This window comes from Phoxinus phoxinus, assembly GCF_949152265.1.
Source record: "Phoxinus phoxinus genome assembly, chromosome: 8".
Classification (NCBI taxonomy): Eukaryota; Metazoa; Chordata; class Actinopteri; order Cypriniformes; family Leuciscidae; genus Phoxinus; species Phoxinus phoxinus.
In genome coordinates this window covers 28,534,491-28,554,129 of record NC_136883.1, presented here as the reverse complement: position 1 = coordinate 28,554,129, position 19,639 = coordinate 28,534,491, and the positions used below count along the sequence as shown (strand labels likewise).

The window sequence follows — 19,639 nt, the reverse complement described above, 5'->3', positions numbered from 1 at the left end:
GCTCTGAGATCTTGTTAATTTGACGGTAGTCCTTCATGCAGCGCAGACGTTGTGCAGAATCAATAATCGGTGTATGTCAAGTTGTTGAGTGATGTGCATTTGAAGTGAATTCGATTATGGAATGGTTTCAGAGAGACAACAATACAGTTGTAGGTTGTCTTAGCAACTAAAATTAACGAGCATTCAATGCGACATCGCGATCATATTCTGTCAAATGATTACCTCACATTTACATACAGTAATACCACTTACAGTGCCAAATGCAAATTCAGTGTGAGAAAGCTGTATGAAAACATGAGGGGAAATCAAATCAGCTACCGTAAAAAAAACAACAACACAAGTATAAGATGGATGTTGCTGTCAGCGATATCTGATATTTACACAATTAGATCATGTTTTTGTGACAAAATTTTGTGGCAAATTCCTGGTGCGCCAACATGCAATGGCTAAAAGCTCCCACTCAACATCTTTGCAATCTGGCAGGCTGTCCTGCTTAGGGAATGCTTTTCTGAGCTCTTTAAATCTACCATGTCCTGTTTGGCCAGAAACTCATTATGGGCCACCATCTGCAAGTGATGAACAAAATCCAGATTCTCATCTCCTGGCACTTTTCGTTGGTCCTCTGGGACAGGGAAAGAGTTTAGGCAGACCAAGCTGTGTGGATTTCAATGTGGATTCAGATCTTTTATACCAAAGATATGGCATGTTTGTGTTATGCATTCTGAAACTGGTAGCGGCTGACACCGTAAATTACAAATTCTGCTCATGTAAGGTTGTTTAAGGAGCTCTCGTGGAACAAGCTGGAAGTCGACACTTAGATGGGCCTGTTATGCATGCATCATCATCTGTTTCATACAGTAGAAAAGTCAAAACCGAAGATAATTTCCCAAACATGTATTTTCATTGGTCGCTTTTGGCAACTGTGTGATATAATTCTCTGCTTTTTTGTCCACTTGGTTGGTTGCGCTTAGCTGGTGGAACCCGTGGGATTGGACCGTAGAGAGGGACTGGAGGGGAGGACACCCCTCAGCAGATAAGCGGGATTTGTGTCTGGGAAACTGGAGATTGCAGGCCTGTCTCTCTGAGAATTACAACAGCCACTCAATGCAGACCTTACTCAAACCTTTGTATGGATCTGAGGGACTTGAGGCAGTGACGCATTCCAGTGCTGTTATCACAGACATTGGCTTGGGTCAACCACATTTTTCATGTTATTGCTTTTCTTCTAGAAAGGACACAAGAATCTGAATGAGAAATTCAGAACATAAAAGATAAAGTAGAAAGTGTAAATACTGGTCTTGTTGTGGAAAGTTACGCTACTGAACTGCATCTGACGGTACTGATGCATTGGCTACGTTCAGTGAAGACTTCATGCTTTGAAGACATATTTTTACATGTTTTAGGCTGATATGTTACTTGTTTTCTGTGTTAGCATCATTGTTGCATCACAGTAACTTTTAATTTACAATAAATGCATTTAATTCTGCCATAATTTACTCACCATCAAGTTGTTCCAAACCTGTATGAATTTCTTTCTTCTGCTGAAAACAAAATAATATATTTAGAAGAATATGGGTAACCAAACATTAGATGGGCCCCGTTGACTTCCATAGGGGAAAAAAATACTATGGAAGTCAATGGAGCCCATCAACTGGTTTGGTTATTTTTGGGTGAACTATCCGTATTGTTAATGTTTTCATTGTTTAAATTTTTTCCATCAGAATGAAATGTGGATATATACACATTTCACGATTTTTTGAAAAATCCTATATATAAATTTCTATCAGCATCAATTTAACGATTTAATTATCATCTTTTTTTTGCATGTTGCCCTTGTTGTTGAAAAAAAAAACTTGTTATCAAACACTTTCATCTGTGATTTTAGTAAAGATGAGATTGCAACTGTTCCATCTGCAAGGTCCAATTGTATGACAAGAACAGTATTAGTTAGATCGTCATCTGCTTGGAATAAATTGGACTTAAGAACAAGACAAATATCCAACATATGTAATTTTAAGAAGACTCTAAAACAGATTACAATTAATAGTATTACACCAGTTAATTAGTGACTGTTATAGGTACTGACTCTTTCAAATGCTGTATGTGTGTGAATGTGTAAGTGGATAAATGTATACATGTGGTTATGTTATATGTATGTTATATTTGTGTATTTTAACTGTACATACGTTTTAGCACCTTTATGGGCCCCAGGAAGACTAGCAACCACATTGTGGAAGCTAATGGGGATCCAAATAAATAAATAAATAAATAAACTGTTTGGAAGCACATATGAACTGGCCACTGAGCAATAGAGGGCCGGCAGTCTTTTGATATAATCTAACCAGCAGAATGGAGTTTTCTGAGGGCCTTTTTTACATTGAGCAGGGTTGTCTTGAGGCAGAGAGGATGTGACAGGGTGCATTAACTTGATCTGTCTCTGTTCTGAAGGATTAAATGGCTATCCTTATACATTAGCCTTGAGCTAAATGGCCATCAACCCGCTCACATATTGTTCAGTCCTCACTGTCAGTGTTACACACGCACATGGACTCCACGGCCGGTAACCGTTCATGGTTTGTTTCTCGGCAAATTAAAAAAGAAACAGCTTTCCGCACTGTAAATCGATCGTGCCGTGCGAGCGGTAAGACCCTCTCAGATGTTGAGGGGGGCGACCGCATCGATCCCTTTCCCTCCGCTCAGCGAAAACAGGGAGACACAAATCTAAATTGAAGTCCAGGGTGATTTACAAAAGGGGAAAAGAAAATGAATCACTGCAGATGTCAGGGCGAACACAGAGATATAATTCAATTACCTAAGTGTGGAATGACATTTGATTTAATCTGAACTATTAATGCCAGTGAGGTCAAGCCAAAAGAAAGGGCACTTGTCTAGTTAGTCGCAATTAGAGTGTAAATCTCAAATGTCTGTAAGGCGGGGGAAAATGTCATTTGCAGAATAACTGGCTAATAACGTGGTTCCCCTCACCTTTGAGTAACCAGGCGGCGCGGAGTGAATCTAAATCATGCAAGACTAACAGTAGAGTCATTCGAGAAATTTGTCCGCCTTTTGTCATGGTTGGATAAGAATTAGTGGGAGCACTCGATGAGTCGGTACAGAGCGCCGAGCACCCACTAATCCTTGTGAACAAACACTGGGAATTAGGAATCTTGGCAAGGGCTTAGGGAGATGCTATATGCACATTGTCATGTTGTTCCCTTTTCGCCTAATCATCCGTGTCACTTCAGGCGTCTTAAAGCGGCAGATCGCTTATAACATCTCAGGTTATATTAAGATTTTGTTGTGGATGATGCGCTGCAGCTAAATTACATCAGCATATCAACCTATAAAATCCCAGAGGGTGTTTGGATAAGCATGCATTATATATGCAGTTCGATTGGTTATTGATTTTGCAGCCGTATGCTCTGCAAAACAGGACCCGCATTAGACGGCTTTTATCTGCATGCATCAGACTCCATCAGGCACGCTTGTACAGCCACCTCAAAGGGGCCCCATGCCTGTTATTGTCTTCTATTTTAAGTGACTGCCCACTGGGTGGTGCAGAGAATGAAATGAGGAGAAGTTTGAAGTCGTCGGTCTCCTACAGCGCTGACAGCGCGGTTGTGACTGATATTGTGAATTTAGTTGTCTCTCCAGAAAAAACTCCCCTTGCACACACAGCATACCCCAAATGTCAGATCTGTCTCATGTTATGGCAGTTCTCTCCACCAGGGTGAAATACCCTGCAAATTGTGACAACTTCTTTCACGTTAGTTAGTTATAATTGGCTGTAAACTTACAGATCTGGACTGTTTTTTTGCATTTATTCATCTCATAAATTATGCATGATTAGATTCATGGCATCCCGAGTTAGTCATCTAGTCTTGTTATTGCCATCTTCTCTACTGATTGGTGTTGTAAATGACTTCAAGTAGTCGCAAAAGCAAAAGAACGCAAAAGCCGAATCCCGTACATGTTGGGCCAATTCCGGACACTCCCGGGCAGACTTGTCACGGAGATTCACGATAAAACAGCGTCTTTTAAGTTTCGAGTCAACTAGTATCCTAGCCTAGTTGTTTAACTCCGCTCTTACCGGTAGGCGTGGCCTCGTAGGGCAGCGAAGCAAGTGCATTCTGGGAGTTGTTGTAATAAATAATACATTTTCTGGCTTTTCTCAGAAGGCTCCAAATTCAAAAATAATTTCATATTTCTACTACATAAATGACCCATTTTAAATACACATCCATCTTTCCAGAGGTGAGGTATCCCTTTAAGGACTCAAATACAGACTGACAACTTTATTGTGCTGCTTTGTGAATGTTGCCCATGGTTCATTCCTTTTTAACCGAATATTGAAGTTTCGGTGTGGAATGTAATCACTACTACTGTATTTTATTGTATGTAATTTTCTTTGTAACGTATTTGAGACGGGTTTTATTTTTCATATCTCCTCAGCCTGATATCAAACTTGGATATTACTTCAAAGAATACATGACCACAATCCCTAATATATAGAAGATATAAATTCTCTCAAAAATGGTAGATTCCCTCAACGTGAATAATAATGGTTGCACTGCACTGCAAATCTCTAGTATCTTTTCTTTGATGTTCCTCTCTGTAAATCCCATCATTAGGCATTGATTCATGCCATGAATCATAGTGACAATACGCAGCCACATCCACCCTCTCTTAAGACTGGGAGGCGTTTTGACAGTGCATACAAAGGGAGAGATGGAGGTCATTCTCACTCATCCTGAACACAGCACAATACTCGCTGATGCGTTCACAATCTATTCCAGAAATAAAGCAACAAGACAAACTGAAAGCCACTGTTATGTGCCCCCTGTGAGGGCAAGTAGCAAAGCTGTCAGTCAGTGAGGCGGTTAGAGATTCAGCCTTATGGTTTTCACAGGGCTGAAAGGGGTCTTTATAGACAACACTGGGTAAGAAGAGCACCAGGAATTTGCTCTGTGAAAAGCGATAGTACAATGATGCCTGGCACTTATGAAATCAATGCACATGCAGTACACAATTTATGTAAATATTTAAATCAATTACAGTAATACAGACCCCATAGCTTTCACACATACTGATTTACCCATGGGCTTGCATAGTTTGTTTATTGTTTAATTGTTGTTGTTCAATGACAAAAGATATATTTAGACTCGTAATTCAAAGGTACAGATAGTACAAGGAATGTTTCACAATACATCTATGAGCTCTTATGTGTCTTATTATAAAGTATGATAGTCTCTAATCGTAAACATGAATAAACATGATCTTATTTGCGTTAATGAACTGTGAAGCATGAGTGTAGGCTACTAATGATTTGAAAAAAAATTAATAACAACACATTGTTTAAAATGACAATTCAAGTAGTCATTTAGCTGGATAATAGATTACAATCCTTCACTGCATTATTAATGCCATTTTATTTTTTATTCACCATTTATTATTTATGCAGAAACAGATTGGACTTGTTTAAAATGTTAGATTAAAGAAATAGTTTATCCTAAAATGATTATAAATAAATCATTATTTACTCTCAGAAGCAATCACATTTGATGAGATGCATTGAAAAGTGTCAAAGTTGATTTAAAAGCTAGAGAGGAGAGCAGAATAATGACTTCAACTTGACAGATTTGCCCACTATATGCATTTCCGTGAAGGTTCCACATAAAAATAACTGCAAATAGGTTTTGAAATGACATGATGTTTAAAAATAATGCCATCATTTTCCTTTTACTTGGGTGAACTATCCCGTTAACAGCACCAATCATAAGTCAATGCCTGCTATCAAAATCATTTTCATCTGTATAAATGGAGGTTAAAGACTCAATGCATTCATGTTCATCAGTTTAAGCACTAGTGTTAAGCACTACATTGTACGGATCATGAAGGAAATGGGCTGGACTGGGCTTCAGTAATGATTGGAGTTGTTTAGTCCATCTGTTCTGAATTCCTCTGGGTGGCTGTTGATTGTAGGGTGAACAAGAGTACTGAAGAAAATGTGATGAAATAAGGCCGTGAGTGACGGCTTGATAGACTGTAATCAGTCCCAGGTTGAGCCTTCCACCTCCTGTTGTCTTCGCCTCATGATCTCCTGTAGCTCTGTATCCCCACGACCCCTCTGAGAGAAAGATAGACTTTCAAGCTCCATTTTGCACTGCATTTGAACGTTTAATCGGCACAAATTCAGATTAACATAAGTGATATTGCTCTGTGACAGACCTCTAATTGAGCTTTCTGCACACTGAGCTGACTGAAGACACGGGAACCCTCGTCCCCGCACACGGCTTTCAGCTCATCCTTGCTGAGAGAAAATAGTTGAGCCCCGTTCAGATTACCCAGACATTCCACCACCCTGGAATATGGAGAGAATTGCATCATATTCATCATGTTTTTTAAAGGAGTCATGTCACAAGGAATCCAATTTTATTAGATCTTTTGAGAAAAATTGCTACATATACTGTGAAAATATACTGGGGCAAATTACTAAACAGTTGCACAACCTATTTGTTACAGTTTCCAAGCACTAAATGAGTTGAAATAGTGGTTTGAATATTGAAATTAAGTCACTGTGTTTCTTATCGGCACAAACACACCTCCTTTATATGTAAATTAGACTCATTAAAGACTGCACTTTATTCAGTGACAATAAGGTTTACATGTTATTATGTGTATTTACAGTATCTTCATCATAGCCCCCCTGAAGCAACCTGAGGGTAAGTACCTTGCTCAAGGTTACATGGTTCATCACTTGCGGGTTTGAACTTGCAACCTCAGTTAACAGCCCATATGTTTAACCACTAGGTTACAAAACCAATAAATCATCTGAAGTGTCACATGTCGCAGCTCACGTGTCACTCACGCTCTGGTGAATCCCTTTGCGTTGAGCCAAGCATTGACCTCAAAGGGCTGGGATTCATACGTGATGGGCACGGATGAACTTGAGCGCTCCACCCGAAAGTTTCGAGCTGGTGCCTGGGCCTTGTTGTCAGTTATCCTCTTCAGCAGTTCGTCATTTACCTCCTGCTGTTGGTTGCGGTCTAGAGAGATATAGGCAGAAGAAGCGAGAGATATAGAGAAACAAGCACTGGGACAGAGACACAGTGAATAAGATTGCCCAAGACAGGAGCAATGAGCTCTGGTGGGAATCTGCAATCTATGTACATAAGAGGACTCTCCCACCAAATTCATTTCCCACTTCTCTGCATTTGCTTTTTTTGGCAAACTCTCCCCACTTTCCATCTCACAGCGAATACAGCAAGCAGATAAGAGGTACGTACTATCTTTATCCCGGGAGGATTTATTCATCTCCAAAACCTCTGCGTGATTCACAGGGCCAGCAGAGGTACCTTTGTTAGGATTCATAGCCTGTAGAGATGGGGAAAACAGAGGGGCAGAAAAAGAAAGAGTCAATGCCTGCCATGTAAAGTAGGAGAATATACGTGTGCACTTTCCACGTACAAAAAAATGTATTTTTCTATTTTTCCACAAGTGATCGGTAAAAGGAAGTGCTTAACCTTCAGGAAATGGTCTCATATATTATATTAACCTATTTCTGTTTGTTTTCTATGATGTGTGCAATTTTTTCAACCCTGTTAACACATTTTATGACTTGTCTAAATACTGTATAAGCTTCAATGTAATATTCTCAACGTAAACATAAAAATTAAATACATTTGTTAAGTAAAAATGTTGTGAAAAAAATATAAATATAGCCAAGCCAAATTCACCTTACTGTATGTCAGTTCATCAAACTTATCTAATAGTTTTTACATTAACAAAATACATTTTCTTTTGTTGGCATTAGTTAACATGAACAATACTTCTACAGCATTAAATTATCTTAGTTAATGTTAATGTAAGCATTTAATAATACATTTTTTAAATCAAAATATCTATTTAACATTAGTTAATGCACTATGAACAAACAATGAACCCTAGTATTTTTATCTACTAACATTAAATAAAAATAATTAGTAAAACACATATTGCTCAATGATATGTTAGCTAATGTTTTAATGTTAACAAATGATACCTTATTGTAAAGCGTTACTGTTTTCACTACAAAAAAATGGCATTTGGGCCTCTAATGTATAAACAAAAAGTAATAAGACACTAAAGTGTAACATATTCATGAAATGTGCCTTGTAGAATTAAAATTATAAACCAGAATGATGGGTGAACTGTCATTTTGTCAGTGAAGTAGCTTAGGCTGCAAGCTAACCTGGCTGTTGAAGAGAGCAGCACGGTTGTACTGTGGCTCTCCTGGTTTGACCTCTTCTAGCACATTACACGGCACGTAGCCTGACTGACCGCTGCGGTTCCTCAGCAGCCACCACTGTTTATTGTTTTCCAAGGCCTAGAAGAACATGAGAGTCTAGTATTAGTAATTGCATGACTGTGCATGGATCAATATTTTTTTTTTTTCTGTGACAAATCTATTTTTGAGACTGTTCCTCGCTCATTCAACATGTTGTCTAATTTTAGCTAAAAGGTTTTGGTGAAGCGGTTGTGTCATACTGATGCATCCTACCATTGGGATCCTAGAATTAAATCCCAGTGATACCAGGCTCAGGCCGGGCATGTCTAGAAACACGATTATCCGTGTTTCCAGATGGATTAGCCAATCGTGGGTAATCCCTCTTGATCACTTCAGTAGTTCTCATGTAAATAGAGTTCCTCAGGGTTGGAGGCTGTTCTGAGGGAAACTGCAGACATCTAAAAGTGACAGGTTGAAAGGACACCTTCCTACATGCTGGATTGTTATGGGTATTGTGCATTTGCAATGGTTTACTTGTGTTCCAATAATGTGCAGTTGCATAAGGTCTTATTTTATGCATTCAGGCAAAACTAGATTTATGTGTCTTTGGGCTCTATTATATAACAGGCGCAATGCAGCGCCAGGCGCAACGCAATTGTTTTTTGCTAGTATCAACCCAACGCAGTTATCATTTTCACATCCTGCGCCACGTTGTTTAAATAGCAAATGCATTTGTGCGCCCATGTGCTGAAAAGTGTTCAGGCGCATTGTTGGTGCGTTGCTATTTTGAGGCAACTGAAATATACTGCGCCATTGACCAATTGAAACCTGGTCTATACATTTTTTTGTTACCTCTCCCATCCCACTCCCAGAAAAAAAAATCCCGTCCCAATCCCACAAAAAAACTGGGGTAAAATCCTGTCCTGTCCCAATCCCCGAAGAATGACTCCCATTCCCTCCCACTACCGGAATATGTCAGTTACGGTAAAAAAAATACAGTATATCACAGGATGCCCACCTTAGTTGAATAAAAATCCTAAATGTAATTTTTTTGTTATTTTATTGAATATAAATATTCATATAAATGTTCATATAAATGTATTTTTTCATATATATATATCATCCATGCAAATACACACACACACAGGTACGTACACGCACACATTACGCCGTCTTCCTCAACTCGTAATTTTTTTGGTTAGGCCTAATTTAGACCTGCCAGAAATGTCGGTGAGCACAACTGAGGTAACCTTTTTTAGACAGTATTTGTTGCAGCGTGGCTTTCATTTTCGGACTCTGTTTTGATTATTATTTTCGCGGCTACAGAGTGCACAGGGAAGCCGAAGCTTTTCCTATAATATTGGTGGTTGGCATTGGCATATCAACTTGGTGCATTACCGCCACCAACTGTTAAGGGCGGAGCAAGTCATTCAGCAAACAGGAGAGCATAACGATTAAGGGCAAATAGAATTGAGTTTAAAATTAAAATGTATCGTTTATTTATATGAACAGTTTATATTTGTGTATAAAGTTGGGTATCAGTGTTATTATGATTCCTGATCCAACATTTTTTCCTGTCCCAATCCCGTGATTAATAGTGATTTTGTTTCCCATTCTGTGGGATTCCAGAAAAAAATTTCACCCTCTAATGTACGCCTATAGGTGTGTCCACAACGCGCGGACACTCTGCTTATTACACACAGGGGGATGCGCAGCAGCACACAAACATGCCAAATATTAAAAATAAAAGGGATTACAATGTAAAAGATTCATATTGTGTTCATAAAGATATGGTGGAATCCAGCTTGTCCCGTAGATGGTCTGCTCGCGCGCTTTAACCTTGTGCACGAGCAGATCCGTTTGCTCTCTGGAGACGCGTTCAGTCTTTCCGCTTGCAAATTCCGCCATGTAAATAGCGAATCCGCCATGATGCGAGCGCAACTGGCTTTTAAAGGCCCAAAACACGGACCATTACTCATTAAGAGAATAGGGACAACCCTAGACCATGCACTTAGATTGTTAAAATACAGTAGGGCCCTATATGTTATATGAATGTTATGTTCAATCCAGTTTTCCTCAGGTTTCCCAGAAACAAACATCGGCCTACAGAGTCTTCTAGACGTTGAGCTCTGCATGATCTGTAGTCGTGTTTTCTCTCCTTCTATCCTCCCACACGCTGTACCTCAGACCTATTCTGCCCTGTTCCCCATCCTCCTCCACCTCCTCACAGAGGGTCATCCGTACCTCCAGCACCTCGCCCTGCTGCACGGAGAGCTCGTTGGCATTGCGCGCCACGAAGTGATAACGGATCCTGACATGTTGGAGATCGCTGTTAGACCTGCGCGGTAGAAATAGCAACAAAGCACAATACTTGGAAGTTCATTCATAGGTGAGGGTACAGCTGACTGCTGTTAGTTCACACTTGACAGTATTTTTAGAAGTTTTGCTTTTGTAGTTGTTGTAGATACTTAAAAGTCAACATGAAGCCCTGTTTGCTTACCCATTCTGCTTTTGTAATATGGAGTGTTCAAAGTGAAACTGGGTATTCAATGTGAAAAAAGTATCAATTTTATCCATCTGCAATTGATTTGATAAAAAGTAGTTATTTTATACCAGAATGGAGTCAGATTTGTGCTAGTTTGATAAAGCATAGATGTTTGACTGTTGGTTAACATTATCGGTTACACTTTCATTTGAAGGTCCCTTTTTTCCATTGAGTATAAGTAATATTGTCAACTACAGTCACTACTAATATTGCCTACATGTCAACTACTGTAACTCTTAATATTGGAATATTGGTGGAAGGGTTAGGGTTAGTAGAACAAGTTGGCATGTACTTGCGAAGTATAGTCAGTATAATGTCTAAAGAGGACTATCACAATAAAGTCTTAGCAGATATTAAGCAGACGGCATACTAATAATCTATTAATACTCTAATGAGAGTAAGTTGACATGTAGGTGCAATGTTACTTATAGTCAACCTAATGTCTAACGGGATCATCAAAATAAAGTGTTACTAATAGCCAGCCACAACCTGTCAGTGATAACATAGTAGTTTAAAGGGAAGAGTTATTTAATTTTAAACTTTTTTGGAAAACCGTGCAGCAATGAATTGTTCAAAATAAGGCAATGCAAAAAGAAAGTAAGTAAACAGGGTCGATTTGGGTTTCATGTTGACTTTCAAGAAAATCCAGCAGACCAAACAACTTTGTCTAGAGGCCAGTCCATGAACAAACAACTCATTATAACTAACAAGCCAGTTTAACAAGCTACTTTGAAAAATCCTTGTTTTTCCCTCCTTTAAATCCGTTAGAAATAAAGCAAACTTTTTGTTTTAATGACATGTTGACAAATTCTGCCACTTTTATTAAAGTTGCAAAATCTTCACAAAGCATCTATATAGACAGAACAAATGTTATCTCAACAGGGTGCATTTTACTATGAAAAGTATTGCTTCTTACCTTATAAATCTACTTTATGACAAACACAAACTTTAAAACACTCAAGAACTCTACACGATGAACACATACATGCAGAAACCGGTCTATTATAATGGACAACTTACGACTCAAGCATCCTTTTTCAGAAGAGCCTGCGGTTGCTTTGCTGCAAGCGTGCCGTGAGCCGCTGCACCCTCCGCCAAGGTGGAAAGTAACTTGACGTGCTGCAGCCTGCACATGTGGTGTAGCTCATGCATATTTCAGTGGGCCTGCACAGAGCATGGAGAACTTTAAACTGAACGTACTGGTCCCAATGCATCATTAATGTGCTGGCCTACCTCTCCCCTCCTCGTCCTGTGATAGAGCATTGAGGATAACCGCAGTGGCCCAGTGTCCAGCCTGTGCCAAGACCTTCTTTCTTGAAGCCCATAAATAAATAAACATGCTGAACGCTGGAAACTGGCACTCCACTACACAACAGGCAGATTTGTTTTCGCCTGCGATCGCAATTTGTTTTACACGCTCCAGATAACTGACCATATATTTTAACTGTCTCATAATTGTAGCCATTCAGCATGTCACTCTTAATAAATTGCCTCAGTAAAAATGTAATTATCAACTTTATATATTTATATAGTTCTAAAACAACAGTATAATAAATTATCTTTATACAAATTATTAAAGGTCGAAAAAACATAATCCATAGCAGTTTAGATGCATACTCTAAAGCCTGCATACTTAAAAATGGCCTTTAAAGTTTTGTCCATTCTAGTGAACACCATCAGAAGGTAAATGCGGCAAAGAAATATACATATAAATATTCAGGTTTAGGGTCACATGTTGTCAGTGTGACAGTATTTGTGAAGTAATGTTGATTACGACAAAATGTTTTAATAAACTATCATAGTTGAGCTGTAAAACTGTTTAAATTACTGTTTTTACACTTAAAATATGTTAACCCTACTGTTTTTCCATAATAAGTGCCTTACTGTAACACAGATTTTTGCTGCAAGGCAAGTTTATTTATATAGCACATTTCATACACTATGGTAATTCAAAGTGCTTTACACAAATTAATTAAAATAATCACAAAATAAAAGTAAGGAAAATTAAAACAGTTATAAAAGGAATTCAAAGAGTAAAAAGATGATACATAGATACACTTTCATCTGGCAAAACACCGCTGCTTCACAGCTGCTTGTTTTACTGTGAGATTTTCCCATGTTGATAGTACTGTGTCTGTGATGTTTTTTCGGCGCGCCTAAGTAATCTGTAAATCCACATTATGCCACCAATGCTGTCAATTGGGCTTAACTTGTACAGAATCTGTGATATTCCTTGATGTCCTACCTACAGTACCTTTTGAGATGGCATGTTGATTGACAGTCTACCAGAAAGGCACTATCAGTACATCAAGCATTTTCTGTAGCACAGAACAGTACACATCTTAGCCTGAAGAATCAGTAACCTTTTCTGAAATCCTTAGTTGTCGACCCAGTCTGTGACCTGTAATAGTATAATAACGTTGGAAGATGTTATCAGCCCAGAGCCGGTCGTGGGAGGACCTTGTTTTCACCTACAATTGGATAACACAAACACGATGACACCATGCTTCTAGAACACGGACTGGTGTTTCTATTGGTGATGTGTTTGGTTTATTCTGCAGGCTCAGTGTAATCCTTTGCCAAAAGCGTCTACTCCCACAAATCCATGTTCATCTTGCTGTACAGCATAGCCTGAATGCCAAACGTGAATCCATTTTCTCGTTTGAAACGCATTTATATCTTTATTTACATTTGTTTTTGTTTTTTTCTGAATGCATACCTCATCGGTTTGATAGTGTTAATCAAGTGTTGTTGCCAGCAATTTGTCTCATTTTGTGTGGATTTTAGCATGTGCAGTACTTTTGAGGGTTTATTTCAGATAAATAAGTGATTGGTTATATTCCAGTAAACAACATTCTATTTACTTTTGCTTTTATGCCATCAAACAAATGAACAATGGTGTTTACCACCTTTGCTAAACTGTCTTTCTTGTACAACATACGCAGTTATTAAAATGGCATCTAATTAGAGGCATTGAGCAGGCGTTTTACATAAGATTAATTGCATTTTTGAGAGCACTTTTTCTTCATTATTATTCTGCCGTGCAAATGGATTCACTGCAACTGTAATGCATATTCATTTTCAGGAAGCTTGGAAATTGTGGGAAATTAGCCAAAGGTGGATCTGGGCTGCTGTGAGGGTACAAGCAGAATGTGTAATACAGGAGCTCTGCTTCTGCTCCCTGAAGTCTGGGCCTCCTTAACTTCCATCCTGAACTATGGTGGGCTTTGCCTAAAGACAGAGCCAGTGCAGGTTGTTATTCTGGGATATTTAAAGGGGACATATCTTGAAAAAGAATATTTCCTTGCTCTTATGAAGAGTTAAGATATATAACAGCACGCGTTCACGGGTTCTCTATTTTTTCATCAATCAATTAGAGAACAACCTTCCAACGTTTCAAGACTCTTTAAGCATATTTTATACAATATTTAAAAAAAATATTCTGAAGCACAGTATAAAAAGACTTGTGAGACATTTGAAAAAGAACAATTAAAATTGGAGAACACTTTCAGATACCCCTGCTGAACAATAGAGCATAAACCAGCATGAATTCCATAGAATATTGTAGTCAATAGTGATAGCATGCAGTTTTTTTCAACAATTGCTGAAAGATAATTAAATCAACCAAATTCGAGAGCCAAGTGCCTAACTAAAAGTCACGTAATAAAACATTAAGTCACTATTATGGAAGGAGACTGGAAAGAGAGTGGACCGAGATCACAACAGAGAAATGTGAGAATCATCTAGATTACGTATGTAACCCCGGTTCCCTTACGAGGGAACTCCACGCTGCATTGACTGATGCTGTGGGGACACGTCCCGCAGTACCCGGTGTTACATTCGCCACCTCCAGTTTTTTTCTGTGAATGCCGAAAGTCCAGAGGGTGAGACAGGGGCATCGAGGATGGTCTTGTCACACTCTTAGACGAAAAATTGAGCAGGCTGCCTGTTTGGTGGCACGGAGGGCTAGATCTGTGGCCATACTCAGCTCTGCCACCGCTTCAGGGTTAATCCCTTGCCCTGATCCAGGGTTTTCAATAGGTCTGCTGGTAGGCTTGCAATACAGCCATCATATGTAAAGTACCACCAGCCTGTCCTGCCGCTGCATATGCTCTGCCAACCAGCGTAGATGTCATTTGACATGGCTTCAATGGAATAACGGCAGCCTTTAATGAAGAGGATGTCCCTGAGGAGAGATAGGTCGCTGAGATCCCTTCAACTCAAGGCATCTTCCCATTCCCCTGCCAGCAGGGCCTCTACGTTTGAATAACTCAAGGCTGTATTCGTCACCCAAGCAGAATATAGGTGTCTCCAAGAGGAGAAGTGAAGGCTCACTGGAGCTGGACACGTATGACCTCATAAGTATCACTCATCCAAACGGCCACCTGCTGTTTTTTTTCTTCTTTTCTCACACGGCACACACACAAGCGGCTTCCTGAAGACAAAGAAGCTAATGACGTGTTTACAGGCACCCTCTTTATACACTTGTGCGCACCTTGTGATGTCATCGCATTGCATTGGGCAATGGCTTAGTTTCACACGTGCCTCAGACACAGAGTTTTGCGGGACGCGTCCCCATAGCGTCATTCGACGCAGCGTGGAGTTCCCTCAAAAGGAAACCAGTGATGTCCTTTGGCCACAGAGGTGCTGAAGTCAGTCAAAGCACCTCTACACTTCCTGCTAATTTTTGACAGCTGTGACCAGTTCCACAGGAAGTAGGGATGCTGAGGCAAAAATAAAGGGGTGCGGTTAAAAATAAATAAATACAAAATGTCAACAAAAACGTAGCCTAAGCCACACTTTTATTTATTTATTTATTACTATGCATTATTGTTAAGAGTTTTTTACGTTAATCGCTTTAGAATGTCAACACGCAACACTCTAGTCACGTGACCCCTCCCCACAACCCCTCCCCAAATATTTACAGAGTGTAATGACGCATTTCCATGGTTATTAGCATTGCAAATTTACCCAAATGTTTATACGTTTTTACATTTTATATTTATAACACTGTGATTTGTGTTATTGGCATATGAACATGTACAATATAAAAGAACAGTGAAATGAGAGCTAGAGGGGAAGAATCATAAAGAAAGGAGTGAATGTGTTTTGTGTGCATAAGAGTGTCTAAATACAACAAGCGCTTATCTCCACCTTCCAATTCCTTTCTGTTATCATCAATAATGAAAGAACCTTTGCTTTTACAGCTATCTGATTCAATATTCTGTTGTGCTCACAATAGAACAGGCCATTGTTCTTCAATTCCACCATGTGGAAGAGCAGTTCTGAAAGGCTGGAAGACTATGCACCAAATTGATTCTTAGAGCAACCGGGGAACATGTGCTGCGTGTGCTAAACATCAGAAAGATGCCAAGTGTGAGCTCTTCCTCTGGTTTGAAACTCTGCTGAAAGTTTACCTTTGTTAAGTAAGAAAAAAAGTTTGCCATTTTATTTTACCTCAGGCTTGCTGGGAAACTTCAAAGCCGACAGAGAGACTGCAAGCCAAAAGAAGAGGCAGCAGCAGGTTTATTCTGAAATGTTTGTTTATTCTTTTCTCTCTCTCTTTTTTTTTCAAGAAACTTGCAATGTTACAATTCACCATTGTGTCGTTGACAATGCATCCATTCCAACCTCTTCGCAATATATGCATATCAAACATTGATTGATTGTTTTCAAACATTATATGAGAAAATTTAAAGGCAACGCTTCCAAAATATAAGTTGTAAGGTTAAAATTGTGTTTTTACCTTTCTGGTTAGATTAGTTCCCTGCAAATGCACAAGCTATCCTGGAGTTTTGTTACATTTAATATAGCCTTCCCCTGCAGAAATAAGTAAAAAAAATTAGCTGGCGCATTGTTTTGGACCATTTATGCTGCTGTCGAAAAGTTGTCTTGCACCAGACTAGCGATTAATGATGGTCTTGCCTTGTAATGTCCGTGACTTTTTGTGTAAGGTTGTGAAAGTGTGAATGGGGAATTTAACTGTAAATGGCTGAACTATTGTGTGGAGGTCAGAAAGTTATTCCGCACAGCTACAAGCATAAATGTCAGTGAACAGAGTTGTGCTCGTTAATTAAGGACTGATTACGTTACAAATGGCTTAGAGCCTCATTTGACTCCATATGAACATCTCCCTAAGCTGAAGGAGATCAAATTTATATTTCTACAGCAGTGGAAAAAATTATATTACAGTTTGTGCTATATAACCCCCCCCCCCCCCCCCCCAACCCCCCCCCCCCCCCCCCCCGCCACCACACACACACACACACACACACACACACATTTTTTCCTTAATAGTTTCACTAAATGGCACAAGTCAACAAGACAAGTCATTCGTATCATTTATAATTTCCCTATATTTTCATCACTCACACAATTAAAATGTAATTAAATGAAAACCATCAATAGTTCTTTTAAATAAGTTATTGAGAAAATTTTTATGTGAAAGGTAATGGATTAGTGTGAATAATTATGTTGCATAAAGCTAGGTCATAATTCAGGTATGTGGAGAATGAATAAATGAATTCCCACTGTGATGTGAATGTTTTTCTTACCAGTTCATTTGGTTCAGCGGCTGAAAAAGCTTCCTGAGCTGATAAGAACTTTACCTATTTATTTTTGTCCAGATTTATGCTAATTTCAATTTAATTAGTCACGTTATGCTAATGACTTCAGTCATCATAGATTTTACCTGCAAGCAACATAACACATAATGGTAGTTATGTAAAAACACAGCTCTTTTATACAGTTGAACTATCGAGCGCTCACACAGCAGCAGAATGTGATTGTGTGTCCTTTATTGATGTATGCTTACAATCACTCGCAGTTTGATTATTCATGAGAGTTCTGCATTATAAAACTCTTGCGATTCTGATTGGTCAAATGCAGGACCCAGCAGTCTGATATTTCCAAATACTCACCGCTGAATAAAACTGAAAGCACTTTCGTATTTCTGGTAGCATTCTGTACGTATGCAAATAACTGCATCTCAGTCATTGATTATATTGAAATCCCCTCAGAGAACATCAATATTAATATTACTGTAATATTGCCGTATTTTTCGTTTGCTAGGCTGATTATTTTGTATGTTGTATTGGACTATTTTTTTCACATATGTACAGGTACTGCAGCCATTGATCCATAAAATAAATCAAAATTTTTCTTGTTCACATATTTATTTATATAGTAACCCCGCTCTGCCTGGGGCCAATACTCACCTGCTTGTGTTTATCCTGTTGTAAACTTACCATTGTAACAGTACTCCTGATCCTCTCGTTTCTGTGTCTATGCTATTCCTGACAGTGTCAGGGTTTATTTTACAATAACTGTATGTTAACTGTACATTATTCATGTTACAGTTCCATTTAATGTTTACACATTTTCCAGGTTAATGGTCATAATGGTTACTCTGATGTTTATTACATCTATAAATGTCTTGAGAATGTTGCATGCTTACACATTGCGCATATTTGTTTTTGACTTTTTTAAGCTTGTAAATTAAAATTGTCCTTCCTTTTTGTAAATGAATCGTGCCAACGAGGAAACAGCATTGTTGAGCCCCTTTAGAGCATTTCATTTCATTTTGATGCACAGTATCTATTGTAATAAATAAACAATGAACTGCCCATCATTTCAGAGAGAGAGAGACAGAGAGCAAGAAACAGTTTTGGTTTCGAATGCATTGGATTTTCTTCTTCGCAAAAAAATGTGCTGAGAGGAGATAGTGCTTTCTCGTGTTATCTGCTACTGGACGCACACCCCACAGCCATTTTCCCATTTCTCACTTCTGACCCAGCGGTCACCTTGGCTTTTTACAGAGCTTTTAGGAAAGAGTGCTGTCCCACCATTCCTCTCTCATAAATGGAGAGGGAGGGGAGTTTTGCACAATGGTTTGGCTTTCAGTCATTCTCCCCTTGGAGCCAACGGATCAAGCAGCTTGTGATGTCAAGATGTAGCCTATCTGACTAGAAGAAAAAAAGCATGTAATCAACTTAGGTTTGAATGATAATTTACGTTAGTTTTGTGGTATGTAATATGGATACATTCATGTGAGAAATCAGCCGGAATGGATGAAAAAATTATAGAAATGGATAAATGTCACCACTTTTGTTCATATATGAATTGAAATGCACTTGAAATGATGATATGCAAAGTTCTGTCATGAAACTCTAGATGGCGAAAGCTGATAGTTCCGTAACTCAATCTGCTTGTAATCACATCATTCTCTATAGGGCACAGCTGATTGGTTCCTGCTATATCAGTAGCCAATGAGCTCGCGGCTCAACCTTGAAATACATGGTCAGGATTTGTTGTAGTGGTTGCAGTGTGCTTTCATAAACCCTCCACCTTCCCCAGCTCCACCTGTATAGATCAGCGTAGCAAATCTATTTTGCCAAGAACAAACTTATCAACATTGTCATATCCATTACCATGCCAAACACTTAGAGACTTAGTTGGTATGACAGAACTATAATTAAGTCCAAAAAGAAGGTGAGCTTTAATAATAATAGCCATGCAAACATACACTGGAATTGGAACATGAATTTCAGAGGTCCACATGGCACTAATCACACACATACGGTTTTTACTGGCCAGGGTCTTTTATGTTTAAGGGAAAGGAGAAACGGAGCAGTTTTGTTTGAGTGTGCTTGAGGAAAATGGAAGCGAAGCGAGGAAGACAAGGAAGAAAGTGGAAGCGGGTAAAAGAAAATGATAATATTGAACAAAAGAATAAGAAAGATTGTACTGTGTATTTGTGCTTTTTATAGAGGTAACAGGGAAGTTATATCGCTGAGGTCCATCTCCAGAGCTCCCCTTTGAGGTTTGGG

The 19,639-nt window shown here is 38.9% G+C and overlaps 2 protein-coding genes across 3 annotated transcripts in view; one reads left to right on the top strand and one right to left on the bottom strand.

The window, feature by feature from the left end:
* Window positions 1-19,639, top strand: part of mgat4c (mgat4 family member C) — a 110,811-nt gene that overhangs the window by 77,693 nt on the left and 13,479 nt on the right. The gene's annotated exons all lie outside the window — the stretch shown is intronic.
* Window positions 5,094-11,965, bottom strand: eps8b (epidermal growth factor receptor pathway substrate 8b). The gene is made up of 7 exons (XM_079621020.1): window positions 11,832-11,965; window positions 10,511-10,604; window positions 8,231-8,365; window positions 7,287-7,374; window positions 6,869-7,046; window positions 6,229-6,361; window positions 5,094-6,127 (listed from the first exon to the last, which is right to left on the bottom strand). The coding sequence occupies exons 1-7, from the start codon at window positions 11,840-11,842 to the stop codon at window positions 6,050-6,052; spliced, it is 717 nt and encodes a 238-aa protein (XP_079477146.1). The 5' UTR covers window positions 11,843-11,965; the 3' UTR covers window positions 5,094-6,049.

Excerpts from the sequence above, each read along its gene's own strand:
- eps8b (XM_079621020.1), bottom strand. Across the intron at positions 7,047-7,286 it reads ATCCTCCCGGGATAAAGATA|ACCGCAACCAACAGCAGGAG; the intron begins GTACGTACCTCT and ends ATATCTCTCTAG. Across the intron at positions 6,128-6,228 it reads TGCAGAAAGCTCAATTAGAG|AGGGGTCGTGGGGATACAGA; the intron begins GTCTGTCACAGA and ends TCTTTCTCTCAG.